Consider the following 13,989-nt stretch of genomic DNA (forward strand, 5'->3'; position numbering starts at 1 on the left):
CTGTGTTTACTCCCCTTCTCCCTCTCACCCTCCTTTCTGCTCCTCTCTTAATTCAATTTGTGGGAACCCCCATCCCTCCGCTCTCCCCTCCCTCCCATCCAGCTGTCCCCTGTGAGAGTGCATTCCAGCTGGGGTTTCTAGGGCCTTAGGGGGGCTTAGGGACAGATCCTGGAGGATTACCTCTGGCTAAAAGGGACCAACCCACCCAAAACCATCAATTCAGTGGTGGAACTGCACACCATGGCTGCCATACCCACCACCTTTCCTCTCTCCCCTCTCTTTCTCTCCTTTCCTTGAAATGTGAGACTGTCAGGCATAACTGGTGAGCATAACCCACAAGGAGCTCTCTCTTTCTCTCTCATTCTCTTTCTCTCTCGCTCTCTCTCTCTCTGTCTCTATCTCTTTCTCTCTCTCTGCCTACTACTAGAACAGTAGGACATTCACCAGAGAGTGATAATGAGTGTGTTCAGTTTTCAGTCTCCCCAGATAGACGAGAGTTGACACCAAATCCTGACCTGGCTGCTCATAGCTCAACTGTGGAAGGAAGAGGATAGACTTGATCTGTGATGTAATTGCCACCCAATGGGACAACTATACGGGCTGTATCATAATCGGCCGTGATTTGGAGTCCCAAAGGGCGGCGCACAATTGGCCCAGGGTCGTAAAGGTTAAATAAATAAAAACGTCTCATCAACAGAATGGCTGTTTGGTTCACAATATGTCTGTATTTGCTGTGCGGTTATTTAACTCTTATTTTACCAGGTCAGTTGACTGAAAACACATTCTCACTTACAGCAACAACCTGGGGAATAGTTACAGGGGAGAGGTAAGGGGGATGAGTGAGCCAATTGGAAGCCAGAGTTGATTAGGTGACCGTGACGGATTGTGGGCCAGATTGGGAATTTAGCCAGGACACCAGGGTTAACACCCCTACTCTAACAATAAGTACCATGGGATCTTTAGTGACCACAGAGTCAGGACACCAGTTTAACGTCCCATCCAAAAGACAACACCCTACACAGGGCAATGTCCCCAATCACTGCCCTGGGAAATTGGGATATTTTTTTAGGGCCCTCCAATACCACTTTTTTTGTAATGGCTGATTGATACTTTGTGAGTTACAGTTGAGCGTGGTAACTGAATTATAATACCATTCGTGCTATCATGAGTTACTTCAACTATTCTAATATTGCTTTCAATGTTAAGGAATATGGGACATTTTTGTATCAATAATTTTTCTGTCAAGGATTCATTAGCACTCTTGAGAGAGTGAAAAGGTCATATTTAAGTTAACAGATCATCATGAGCACAGAGGAGTGTGAAAGTCTCCTAACATGGAATGTTAGCCACAGCAGCTGATGATGCAGGACAATAATCTCCTCTGGATGGACAGTGGAAATAGCTCCGACAGGACTGGCCGGGAATGGAATGCCAGCGTGGCTTAGAGCCAGACAGAACTGGCAAGGAATGGAATGCCATTGTGGCTTAGAGCCAGACAGGACTAGCGGGGCACCAGTGTGGCACAGCGCCAGAGGCTTGGACACAAGACAGGCAGTGTGTGGAGCACAATAGACCAGTTCCCACAAACCAAATCCATCCTGACTCTAATGGTTCCAATGGTCATGTCACATTCCTAGCATGGCCAAAATCCCTGTCATTGATAGCTTGGCATTTTAGAATATTTTGGGGGGAAAGAAATCTGCAGTTGTTCCCCTGTTTGGAAAGAGATGCCTCACTCTGTCAACCTGATGTGTAATTTAGACCTAAATATTGCACATTCTCTCATGGCTCTGGTGCTGTCGTGGTTTCAGGGAGAGTAGACAGCAGGGGGCAGTGTTATACCACAAAGGCAATACTAAGACCTATTATATCTGTCTAAAATGAGGAAAATACTCTCAGCTATTCTAAAATAAAATAAAATATATACAATGTTTGTCTACAAAAACAAATAGTTTTCTGTATCTTCAGATTTTCACAGAAAAAGCTGTGAGAACCGAATGCCACCAAACTAGACGATTCACATTCCTCAACAATCAACCGAATTAGACGTCAGTTTAGCCACAAATAAAATATGTCACATTTTATTCTCCCATAGACAACAGGCCTCATGTGTGTTTCAACATGACATAACACATAACCAAGTCGATAGGAAGTTATGGAACGGCTATCCTTTCTGCCTACCTACTTCACATGTTGTATTAGTGTGAAAACACCCTCAGAACTGGGACATCCCTGGTTGACTTATGTTAAGTATCATCATGAGATTCCAGGAGCCAAGATGTAAACATTCCGTGAGGAGCACAGTAGTGGTGATCTATATAGGTTAGTTACCATCATAGTGGTCTATATAGGTTAGTTACCATCATAGTGGTCTATATAGGTTAGTTACCATCATAGTGGTGGTCTATATAGGTTAGTTACCATCATAGTGGTTGTCTATATAGGTTAGTTACCATCATAGTGGTTGTCTATATAGGTTAGTTATTTATTTATTTATTTACCTTTATTTAACCAGGTAGGCAAGTTGAGAACAAGTTCTCATTTACAATTGCGACCTGGCCAAGATAAAGCAAAGCAGTTCGACAGATAAAACGACACAGAGTTACACATGAAGTAAAAACAAACATACAGTCAATAATGCAGTATAAACAAGTCTATATACAATGTGAGCAAATGAGGTGAGAAGGGAGGTAAAGGCAAAAAAGGCCATGATGGCAAAGTAAATACAATATAGCAAGTAAAATACTGGAATGGTAGTTTTGCAATGGAAGAATGTGCAAAGTAGAAATAAAAATAATGGGGTGCAAAGGAGCAAAATAAATAAATAAATAAAAATTAAATACAGTTGGGAAAGAGGTAGTTGTTTGGGCTAAATTATAGGTGGGCTATGTACAGGTGCAGTAATCTGTGAGCTGCTCTGACAGTTGGTGCTTAAAGCTAGTGAGGGAGATAAGTGTTTCCAGTTTCAGAGATTTTTGTAGTTCGTTCCAGTCATTGGCAGCAGAGAACTGGAAGGAGAGGCGGCCAAAGAAAGAATTGGTTTTGGGGGTGACTAGAGAGATATACCTGCTGGAGCGTGTGCTACAGGTGGGAGATGCTATGGTGACCAGCGAGCTGAGATAAGGGGGGACTTTACCTAGCAGGGTCTTGTAGATGACATGGAGCCAGTGGGTTTGGCGACGAGTATGAAGCGAGGGCCAGCCAACGAGAGCGTACAGGTCGCAATGGTGGGTAGTATATGGGGCTTTGGTGATAAAACGGATTGCACTGTGATAGACTGCATCCAATTTGTTGAGTAGGGTATTGGAGGCTATTTTGTAAATGACATCGCCAAAGTCGAGGATTGGTAGGATGGTCAGTTTTACAAGGGTATGTTTGGCAGCATGAGTGAAGGATGCTTTGTTGCGAAATAGGAAGCCAATTCTAGATTTAACTTTGGATTGGAGATGTTTGATATGGGTCTGGAAGGAGAGTTTACAGTCTAACCAGACACCTAAGTATTTGTAGTTGTCCACGTATTCTAAGTCAGAGCCGTCCAGAGTAGTGATGTTGGACAGGCGGGTAGGTGCAGGTAGCGATCGGTTGAAGAGCATGCATTTAGTTTTACTTGTATTTAAGAGCAATTGGAGGCCACGGAAGGAGAGTTGTATGGCATTGAAGCTTGCCTGGAGGGTTGTTAACACAGTGTCCAAAGAAGGGCCGGAAGTATACAGAATGGTGTCGTCTGCGTAGAGGTGGATCAGGGACTCACCAGCAGCAAGAGCGACCTCATTGATGTATACAGAGAAGAGAGTCGGTCCAAGAATTGAACCCTGTGGCACCCCCATAGAGACCGCCAGAGGTCCGGACAGCAGACCCTCCGATTTGACACACTGAACTCTATCAGAGAAGTAGTTGGTGAACCAGGCGAGGCAATCATTTGAGAAACCAAGGCTGTCGAGTCTGCCGATGAGGATATGGTGATTGACAGAGTCGAAAGCCTTGGCCAGATCAATGAATACGGCTGCACAGTAATGTTTCTTATCGATGGCGGTTAAGATATCGTTTAGGACCTTGAGCGTGGCTGAGGTGCACCCATGACCAGCTCTGAAACCGGATTGCATAGCAGAGAAGGTATGGTGAGATTCGAAATGGTCGGTAATCTGTTTGTTGACTTGGCTTTCGAAGACCTTAGAAAGGCACGGTAGGATAGATATAGGTCTGTAGCAGTTTGGGTCAAGAGTGTCCCCCCCTTTGAAGAGGGGGATGTTACCATCATAGTGGTTGTCTATATAGGTTAGTTACCATCATAGTGGTCTATATAGGTTAGTTACCATCATAGTGGTCTATATAGGTTAGTTACCATCATAGTGGTGGTCTATATAGGTTAGTTACCATCATAGTGGTGGTCTATATAGGTTAGTTACCATCATAGTGGTTGTCTATATAGGTTAGTTACCATCATAGTGGTGATCTATATAGGTTAGTTACCATCATAGTGGTGGTCTATATAGGTTAGTTACCATCATAGTGGTGGTCTATATAGGTTAGTTACCATCATAGTGGTGGTCTATATAGGTTAGTTACCATCATAGTGGTGATCTATATAGGTTAGTTACCATCATAGTGGTGATCTATATAGGTTAGTTACCATCATAGTGGTGATCTATATAGGTTAGTTACCATCATAGTGGTGGTCTATATAGGTTAGTTACCATCATAGTGGTGATCTATATAGGTTAGTTACTATCATAGTGGTGGTCTATATAGGTTAGTTACCATCATAGTGGTGGTCTATATAGGTTAGTTACCATCATAGTGATCTATATAGGTTAGTTACCATCATAGTGGTGGTCTATATAGGTTAGTTACCATCATAGTGGTGATCTATATTGGTTAGTTACCATCATAGTGGTCTATATAGGTTAGTTACCATCATAGTGATCTATATAGGTTAGTTACCATCATAGTGGTGATCTATATAGGTTAGTTACCATCATAGTGGTGGTCTATATAGGTTAGTTACCATCATAGTGGTGATCTATATAGGTTAGTTACCATCATAGTGGTGATCTATATAGGTTAGTTACCATCATAGTGGTGATCTATATAGGTTAGTTACCATCATAGTGGTGATCTATATAGGTTAGTTACCATCATAGTGGTGATCTATATAGGTTAGTTACCATCATAGTGGTGATCTATATAGGTTAGTTACCATCATAGTGGTGGTCTATATAGGTTAGTTACCATCATAGTGGTGATCTATATAGGTTAGTTACCATCATAGTGGTGGTCTATATAGGTTAGTTACCATCATAGTGGTGATCTATATAGGTTAGTTACCATCATAGTGGTGATCTATATAGGTTAGTTACCATCATAGTGGTGATCTATATAGGTTAGTTACCATCATAGTGGTGGTCTATATAGGTTAGTTACCATCATAGTGGTGGTCTATATAGGTTAGTTACCATCATAGTGGTGATCTATATAGGTTAGTTACCATCATAGTGGTGATCTATATAGGTTAGTTACCATCATAGTGGTGATCTATATAGGTTAGTTACCATCATAGTGGTGATCTATATAGGTTAGTTACCATCATAGTGGTGATCTATATAGGTTAGTTACCATCATAGTGGTGATCTATATAGGTTAGTTGCCATCATAGTGGTGTTCTACTGTATATAGGTTAGTTACCATCATAGTGGTGATCTATATAGGTTAGTTACCATCATAGTGGTGGTCTATATAGGTTAGTTACCATCATAGTAGTGGTCTATATAGGTTAGTTACCATCATAGTGGTGATCTATATAGGTTAGTTACCATCATAGTGGTGATCAATATAGGTTAGTTACCATCATAGTGGTGATCTATATAGGTTAGTTACCATCATAGTGGTGATCAATATAGGTTAGTTGCCATCATAGTGGTGTTCTACTGTATATAGGGGAATGACAGTGATATTGTAGCTGTGTTATAAGGGTTAAGACACACTTTTCCATCATTATGGACTGGTTTCCAAATGGCACACTATTCCCTTTTTTGTGCACTACTTTTGACTAGGGCCCATAGGGTGCCATTTGGAATGCATGCCATGACTTTAGACCTCTGTCAGAATCAATCCTCCTCCTTCAGACTGATTTCTGTCTGGCCTCATCCCTCAGTTTAATACTGACTACATGTCATGTTTCTGGCCTCATCCCTCAGTTTAATACTGACTACATGTTGTGTTGCTGGCCTCATCCCTCAGTTTAATACTGACTACATGTTGTGTTGCTGGCCTCATCCCTCAGTCTGATACTGACTACATGTCATGTTTCTGGCCTCATCCCTCAGTCTAATACTGACTACATGTTGTGTTGCTGGCCTCATCCCTCAGTCTGATACTGACTACATGTCATGTTGCTGGCCTCATCCCTCAGTCTGATACTGACTACATGTCATGTTTCTGGCCTCATCCCTCAGTCTGATACCGAACGGCACCCAATTCCCTTAATCGTGCACTACTTTTGACCAGAGTCGTAGAGAATATTGATAAAGCTGAGGATGAATGGGCTTGAAGGAGGATAGGACTCAACATGCTCTGCAGTGCAGCAGTCCATGGGTACTGCTCTGACTGTCAAAGCTACAGTGCAAAGGAAGAAGCGCCTTGGCTTGCAGTCTAATTAAGGTTCATTGAGGATTTGGAGCAAGCTAGATGTGTGAGAGTCACTCTAGGACAGTGGAAGTTGAATTAAAGATGTTTATTATTGAATGGTGCATTTCATCCTTCCTCAGGGTGTTATAAAGCTGCATCAGCTCTACTGTGTTCCTGTCTGTCCAGAGTGTTGGGGTTTTACCTACCTAAAACGTTTTGTAACTTTCAAGAATTTTTTGTCATTTAGCACATCTAGTGGCCATGTTTGGTACTTCAGATTATTACAGGTGTCTAATCATCTCTGGCCCACTGTGTGGCCTTATCACATGTAAAATATGAAATAATTAAAGATGACAACACTGTAAAACATTTTCATAAATATCAACCAAACTTAGCAAATACATTCAGTGTTAAATATGAGGGTTTCAGCATAAAATAGCCTTTATATATTTTGCTACTATGTCAAGATGTATTTGTTATCAATGTTTTGCCATCAAACTAGTGGCAGCTGTGATAAAAGTCAATAGTTGAAAGAGTTGCAGAGTCAAATGATAATAATGCCATTGTTGATTAGATGCTTTTTTCCTTAGTAAGGCTATTTTATCTAAATACACTTGAGGCGTCACTACAGATGTGGGTTTGATCCCCATCTGTGTCGCAGACGGCCATGACCAGGAGACCCATGAGGCAACGCACAATTGGCCAAGCGTCGTCCGGGTTAGGGAAGGGTTTTTCTTTCCGTCCGGGATGTCCTCGTCACATCGCGCTGTAGTGACTCCTGTGGCGGGCTGGGCGCATGCACGCTGACACGGTCACCAGATTTTCCTCCAGAAACATTGGTGCGGCTGGCCCCCGGGTTAAATGAGCAGTGTGTCAAGACAAAGTGTGGCTTGGCAGGGTCGTGTTTCGGAGGGCTCTCGACCATCGCCTCTCCTGAGTCCGTATGGGAGTTGCAGCGATGGGACAAGACGAAACTACAAATTGGATATCACAAAAATTGTGGAGAAAAAGGGATCCAAAGTACAACAAAAAAAAGTATAATAAAAAAAGTATAAATGACTGAACTTAAGGGAATTTATTGCAGTCTGTGCTAATTACCAAAATTATAGAAGATTCCAGTAACTCTGGTAAATTACCGGTAGCTTTACAAGCCTACCTGTGACATCGTTTAACCAACTTATTTATGACAGAAAACCTACCCTGTACAGCAGTATTAATAAAACCCTTCAACTGTACTTGGTCAAGGGCTAGTGTAAATAAAACCCTTCAACTGTACTTGGTCAAGGGCTAGTGTAAATAAAACCCTTCAACTGTACTTGGTCAACATTTATCAGCGTGTGAAAGAACAGAATAATGGTAAACTTTCTCTTCCTGCAGTGTCATGATTGCTCATTACATAAATTGTACACAATTTCATACAAAATACAAACAAATGCAAAACTGAACATTTTCATTGAATGAATTTGAAGATATTTAAAGTTTGATTTGTTTTTTGACAAAATAAATTAGATAAACCCCGACTTTCACAGAATTATGTCAATGAAGTGACAGACCTCCAAACAACAAGGGGTCTAATGTTCCACTGCACTATTCTGCATAGCAACATGAACATGATTGGCTCAGTTAAACAAGGTACATTATTTATAGTGCTACATACAACAGTCTTCTACTTTCACTAAGAGTGCAATAGGTTATTTTGCCATAAATAAGTGCATACATTTTTCTTCAAGTTAGATATGTAGATCAAACACATTGATTTGCCACTTGAACTCAATGGCAATGACCCAGATGGCACCCTATTCCCTATAGATGGCACCCTATTCCCTATAGATGGCACCCTATTCACAATATAGCTCACTACTTTTGACAAGAGCCCTATGGGTCCTGGTCAAAAGTAGTGCACTACATAGGGCATAGAGTGCTATTTGAGATGTAGAAAATGTAATTGGGTCTTGGACTACTAACTCATCTATACATTATTATTACTTTGCCTGTCTTGCAATGCAAGTGAGTGGGCTGAAGAACAGATAGACAGGATCCATAAAGCGATCAAATTGCTCATAATATTACTTCATGATTTAGTAGGATTGTCAATGGATTCTGTACAAAAATATCAAGCACAGTGTAGACAGATACTCCATCTCATGGATAGCTCAAATAGCTTATGGTTTGTTTCATTCAACTGCACCTTTAAATGCAAGCGATTATTTCTAAGCAATCAATGGCTTATATATATTTAAAAGCAAGGCTCCGTATTCATAAAATGTCTCAGAGTAGGAGTGCTGATCTAGGATCAGATCCACCCCCCTTCTCCATATAATCATATTCATTATGATCTAAAAGAAAACACTGATCCTAGTTCAGCAGTCCTACTCAGAGATACTTTATGAATATGGGCTCAGCGGATTGGTAACATTTGAGTTCTGCATCATCTCATCTTACTCATTGACCAATGGAAGAACTGCTTGTTCAGTATTACATCAGGTTCATGACAGGGAATGCTGACACACTGACCAGTAAACCATGACTGCACCAACGGGATGTTCTTCTGGACAAACAAAATGGCTTGACAAGAGTTTCCTTTTTAAAGCAAGTCCACATTCAAACAGGTCATTAGTCCATTACATTTCTATGCACTACCTGGCATGATGACTCCTTGCTGTCCCCAGTCCACCTGGTCGTGCTGCTGCTCCAGTTTCAACTGTTCTGCCTGCGGATATGGAACCATGACCTGTTCACCAGACGTACTACATGTCTCAGACCTCCTGTTTTCAACAGGAGCGGTAGAGATACTCTGAATGATCGGCTATGAAAAGCCAACTGACATTTACTCCTGAGGTGCTGACCTGTTTCACCCTCTACAACCACTGTGATCATTATTATCTGACCCTGCCGGTCATCTATGAACATCTTGCCCATGTTCTGTTATAATCTCCACCCGGCACAGCCAGAAGAGGACTGGCCACCCCTCATAGCCTGGTTCCTCTCTAGGTTTCTTCCTAGGTTCTGGCCTTTCTAGGGAGTTTTTCCTAGCCACCGTGCTTCTACACCTGCATTGCTTGGGTTTTAGGCTGGGTTTCTGTACAGCACTTTGTGACATCAGCTGATGTAAGAAGGGCTTTATAAATAAATTTGATTGATTATCCACTTCCTCTCGTCTCCCTCCGTCTGTCTGTCACAATCTCTCTGTCTCGGACTGTCCCTCTGCCTGCTGTCTGACGTTCAGACAGTTTCTCTGGATGTGAATCTCACTTTTACATTTTATCATTTTAGCAAATGCTCTGATCCAGAGCGACTTATAGTTGTGAGTGCATACATTTTCATACTGGTCCCCCATGGGAATCGAACCCACAACCCTGGTGTTGCAAGTGCCAAGCTCTAACAAAATGATCCACACGGGACCTCTCCAGTCCAAGTCCTCCATATTCCCAGACATGCCCTGGTTCCTGTTTTAGACAGCAGCCCAAATTGTACCCTATCTCCTATATAGTGCACTACTTTTGACAAGGGCACATTTGGGAAACAGCCTTAGTGGTCGCAGGGGAGCCATGTGCAGCTGGGTGCCAGACAGGAGGATCCTTCTCCCCTCTAGCCTCTGTTGTGTGGCGCTGTCGTCAGTCAGGGCTCTGCTCCCTCCGAGGGACCGGGGGCAGCTGGCTGGCCTTGGAATGTCTGATTCTGGAGCCTCCAGGGAGGAGGGCCTTCAGTCTCACATAAATCCACTCAGAGGGAGGTCAGGGTAGGGCCTGCTCTCAGCAGAGGGAGGAGGAGGCTGGTGAATTGGCTGCCCCGCTGCTGCATGTCCATGGTCTGCCCCCCTGGAGGATCCAGGGTTGGGTACAGGGCCAGAGGCTGGACCAGCCTCCTTCAGGCTCCTGTTCTGGAACTGGAACAGAGGAAAATGGCCGACTTAGCTAAACCTCCCTTTTCTGGTCTAAATTGCCTTGATGTGTAAATACCCACTGGCTTTCAATGATCAAATGATAATGACCTTCTGTTTCTAATGTCTCATTCCCTTGTTAAATCTGATGCGCGAGTAAGTATGTGCCATTGGTATTCAACGTTCATATGATGAGCATATAGCTAGAGGAAGTAAAGCGCATAGGTCTAACATTTTACATAATTAGTTCAGGGCCCTAGTCCCTGTGCTGCTACATCTGCATTGCTTGCTGTCTGTGGTTTAAGGCTGGGTTTCTGAATAAGCACTTTGTGACATCTGCTGATGTAAAAAAGGACTTTATAAATACATTTGATCTTGTTCCATGGGGCACAATTTTGTATTCATTAGCATTTTTATTAGACAAGTTCAGGTAGGACCCCCTTTACCTGTTTGACACCTAATGAACACTACCCAGGTTAATGTCTTACCTGTGTGGTGAATGGCCACTCTGCTCTATTGACCTGGCTGAGCCCCATAGCCAGGGGATAGGCATGCTGAGCGCAGCCCTGGCTGGTGGCCTGAGACTGAGCCAGGCCATCAGGGAGGTGCCTCTGCTGCTGGAACACACTCAAGGCCTCCACCACACTCCGCTGGAGCGCTCCCCTACCATCCTCTGTCCCTCGGGGACCACTGGACTCCAGGCTGCCCAGGAACTCCTCCAAATTCTGGGGCATGAGGTCTCCGTCCACCCCCTGGCTCTGGAGGCCCGTGGTGGGTACATAGGAGGAGAGCACTGAAGAGCGGCTAACAGACACAGTGTTCAGCTGGTTCCTGTAGGGGCGGCCCAGGGAAGCTTCCCCCAGGCAGAGGTGTCCATGCTGGGGGTGGCCGTGGTGAGTCTGGAGCCCCCCTGGCTGCTCCACATTGAACAATGGAGGAATCTGCTGCTGCTGCTTGATGATGTCTTTCTGTCTTTGTGTTATTGAACCCGTCCCAGTCACCTGCATGTGCTTCAGTCTGTTACACAGCTGCTGCTGCTGTTGGTTTGGCAATACCTGTCCATTTAGATGGCTCTGTTTCTGCTGCTGTGTTGCCTGTGGGTGGGGCTGTGTGTGTAAATACTGCTGCGGTATTGGCTGCTGTGGGTAGTGGGGCGGAGGCCGATAGTGGTGAACTGATAGGGGATGGACTCCAGGCAGCTGTGGTGGCTGTATCTGTGACAAACACTGAGGCACTGTAGAATAATGTGGTTGTGAGGTTGATGGTTGGTGTAACAGAACTGTAGTAGAATGTAGATGTGGGGTTTGTGATTGTTCCATAGATGGTTGGTGTAACAGCGTGGTATGGCAGCTATAGTCCTGTTCCCCTAACTTAGCCCCCCTGCAAGAGAATACAGTCTGACCCCAGTCCGACCTCTTCCTCAGAGACTCCTGTACGTAGGAGAGAATCTCGTCTGTCAGGTCAGGAAGGAGGCAGTCTCGGCCAGTGTCCAGATCCACATCGAGGAACATCTCATCCTGCTGGAACAGCTCCAGGTCCTCCCTACTGATGCCCAGGTTCATCATGAAGCTCCACAAATCCCTGTCGCTGTCTCTGTCAATCAAATCAATATCTTTATAGTCACAATTGGGAAATGTGTAGTGCAGTCAAGGTTACATAAACAGTAGCAACCACACAGATACACATAAGATAAATATTAAGTGATCAGTTACCTGTCCTCCGATGAGAAGCCGCCAATCCCCCCGCCACCCCCAACCCCCAACGGCTTCTGCTTGAAGAGGACACTCTCCGACAGAGAGCGGATGCTGCCCTCCTGCCAGCTGCTGGAGAAGATGCCCCCACAATCCCCCTGTGGAACCTCTGCCACCTCCTCCTGTGGAACCCCTGCCACCTCCTCCTGGAGTTGGAGAGGGAGTTGGAGCTCGTTCTGAGTGTGAGGGGAGCAGCAGTAGATGGACTTGTCCTGTTTCAGCAGAGAGCCCAGCAGTGAGTCAGGGTCCAGGGTTCCATCCTGGTTGTTGTTGGTGATATTTCCTGCACGGCTGGTGGTGTCGCCTGCTAAGGAGTCCCCTGTTAGTAGAGTCTTGGGGAAGCTGGTATTGTAGAGAAGAGCCTCCCCAGTGGTGTAACTGAAAGGCAGCTGGAGGCTCCGCTTCCTTAGGTTGTCCTCTCCCTCTTCATCACTAAAAACAAGTACATTTTAGTCATTTAGCAGACGCTCTTATCCAGAGTGACTTTCAGGAGAAATTAGGGTTAAGTGCTTTGCTCAAGGGCACATTGACAGTTTTTTCACCTAGTAAGCTTGAGGATTCCAACCAGCAACCTTTTGGTTACTGGCCCAACGCTCTTAACCACTAGGCTACTTGCCACCCCAATGGAATGACATTAAAGAATGAGGTTGTGTGTGTGCGTGCCGAGACGTACGTGAGGACTCTTTGGGATGCGATGATACACTCAGGCCGTCCGTTCTTGTAGACCAGTCTGGCGTTTGCCTGCACCCACACCCAGCCTGTCAGCTTGGTCAGCAGCCTGAATACTGTCATCCCACTCTCTCCGGTCTTTATCACTGGGCATGGAAACACACAAACACACACATTAACCAAGTTACACAGCAGAAATGCAGTTTAACTGATAAACTAAAAACATCACCAAAAGTCACTAGGGATGTGGCATATGGTGAACAAAAAAAAGCTGACATTTAAACAGAATTTTTCACTTTGCTGTTTCTGTAAAAAAAAAGATACACAAAATTCATAACGTTTCATGTGAATTGACAATGCAGCTGCGGTTTGGGTCTCACGGTGCATCCCTTTCAGATGCTGAAGCATTGCACCTGTAGTACAATTCCTGTACCTCAATTCCTCTTCGCAAAGTTGCCATTTCCTTCTCATTTAACGGGACTTCGCTGCTGTCACTTGCCTTTCTCAGTCATTTTTCAAAAGTTAACGACAATGATGTAGTGGTGGAGAGTCGACTCCAAAATAATAGATTACTCGACTCCCGCTGTCGACTCCTGTTTGAGTGTTAAGATTAGATTGCACTAAGAATCAACCCCTAAGATTCAGTATTTTTGGAACGGAGGAGAATTATTAGTTGCCAAACTTCAGAGAACACAAACACTGGCATCTTTCATAGAGCGCCAGCGAGGGCCAGGGAGAGAGGAGGCGCACATTATAGGCAGGTCGGCCACCAGGCAAACAGTCAGAAACACGCACTAGGCCTATCTATCTGTAATCAAAAGCTGTATCTCGTAACGTAAACTCGTACATCGCCTTGGTCCGTACAATTGCCCTTATTTTAGCGCCCCAAAAACGTAATACTTCCAGATCAACTGTAATGTCAATACCATTGTAAAGCACAATTTCTCCCCTTTCCAACAGAATCAATTACATGACCTAAACATTGCGGGGAAGCGAAACTAATGCGTGATAGTGAGAAGGAGAGATGTCGTGTGGGAAAATGGCTTTTTTTCACTTTATCAACTT

The 13,989-nt window shown here is 44.0% G+C and overlaps 1 protein-coding gene across 4 annotated transcripts in view; it reads right to left on the bottom strand.

Moving 5' to 3' along the window:
- Positions 1–6,715: 6,715 nt before the first annotated feature.
- The window catches only part of ahr1a (aryl hydrocarbon receptor 1a), a 50,199-nt gene continuing 42,925 nt past the window's right edge, over positions 6,716–13,989 (bottom strand). For 2 of the 4 annotated variants that reach the window (XM_031811868.1, XM_031811870.1), the window contains exons 9-12: positions 12,929–13,070; positions 12,217–12,687; positions 10,993–12,091; positions 6,716–10,510 (exon numbers count right to left, since the gene is read on the bottom strand). In XM_031811868.1, the coding sequence (XP_031667728.1) occupies positions 10,334–10,510; positions 10,993–12,091; positions 12,217–12,687; positions 12,929–13,070 (1,889 nt within the window). In that variant the 3' untranslated portion in view covers positions 6,716–10,333. Of the gene's footprint in view, positions 10,511–10,992; positions 12,098–12,216; positions 12,688–12,928; positions 13,071–13,989 lie in introns of all 4 variants that reach the window. The other 2 variants (XM_031811866.1, XM_031811869.1) reach the window with 1 other exon arrangement.

This window comes from Oncorhynchus kisutch, unplaced genomic scaffold (genome assembly GCF_002021735.2).
Source record: "Oncorhynchus kisutch isolate 150728-3 unplaced genomic scaffold, Okis_V2 Okis02a-Okis13b_hom, whole genome shotgun sequence".
Lineage (NCBI taxonomy): Eukaryota > Metazoa > Chordata > Actinopteri > Salmoniformes > Salmonidae > Oncorhynchus > Oncorhynchus kisutch.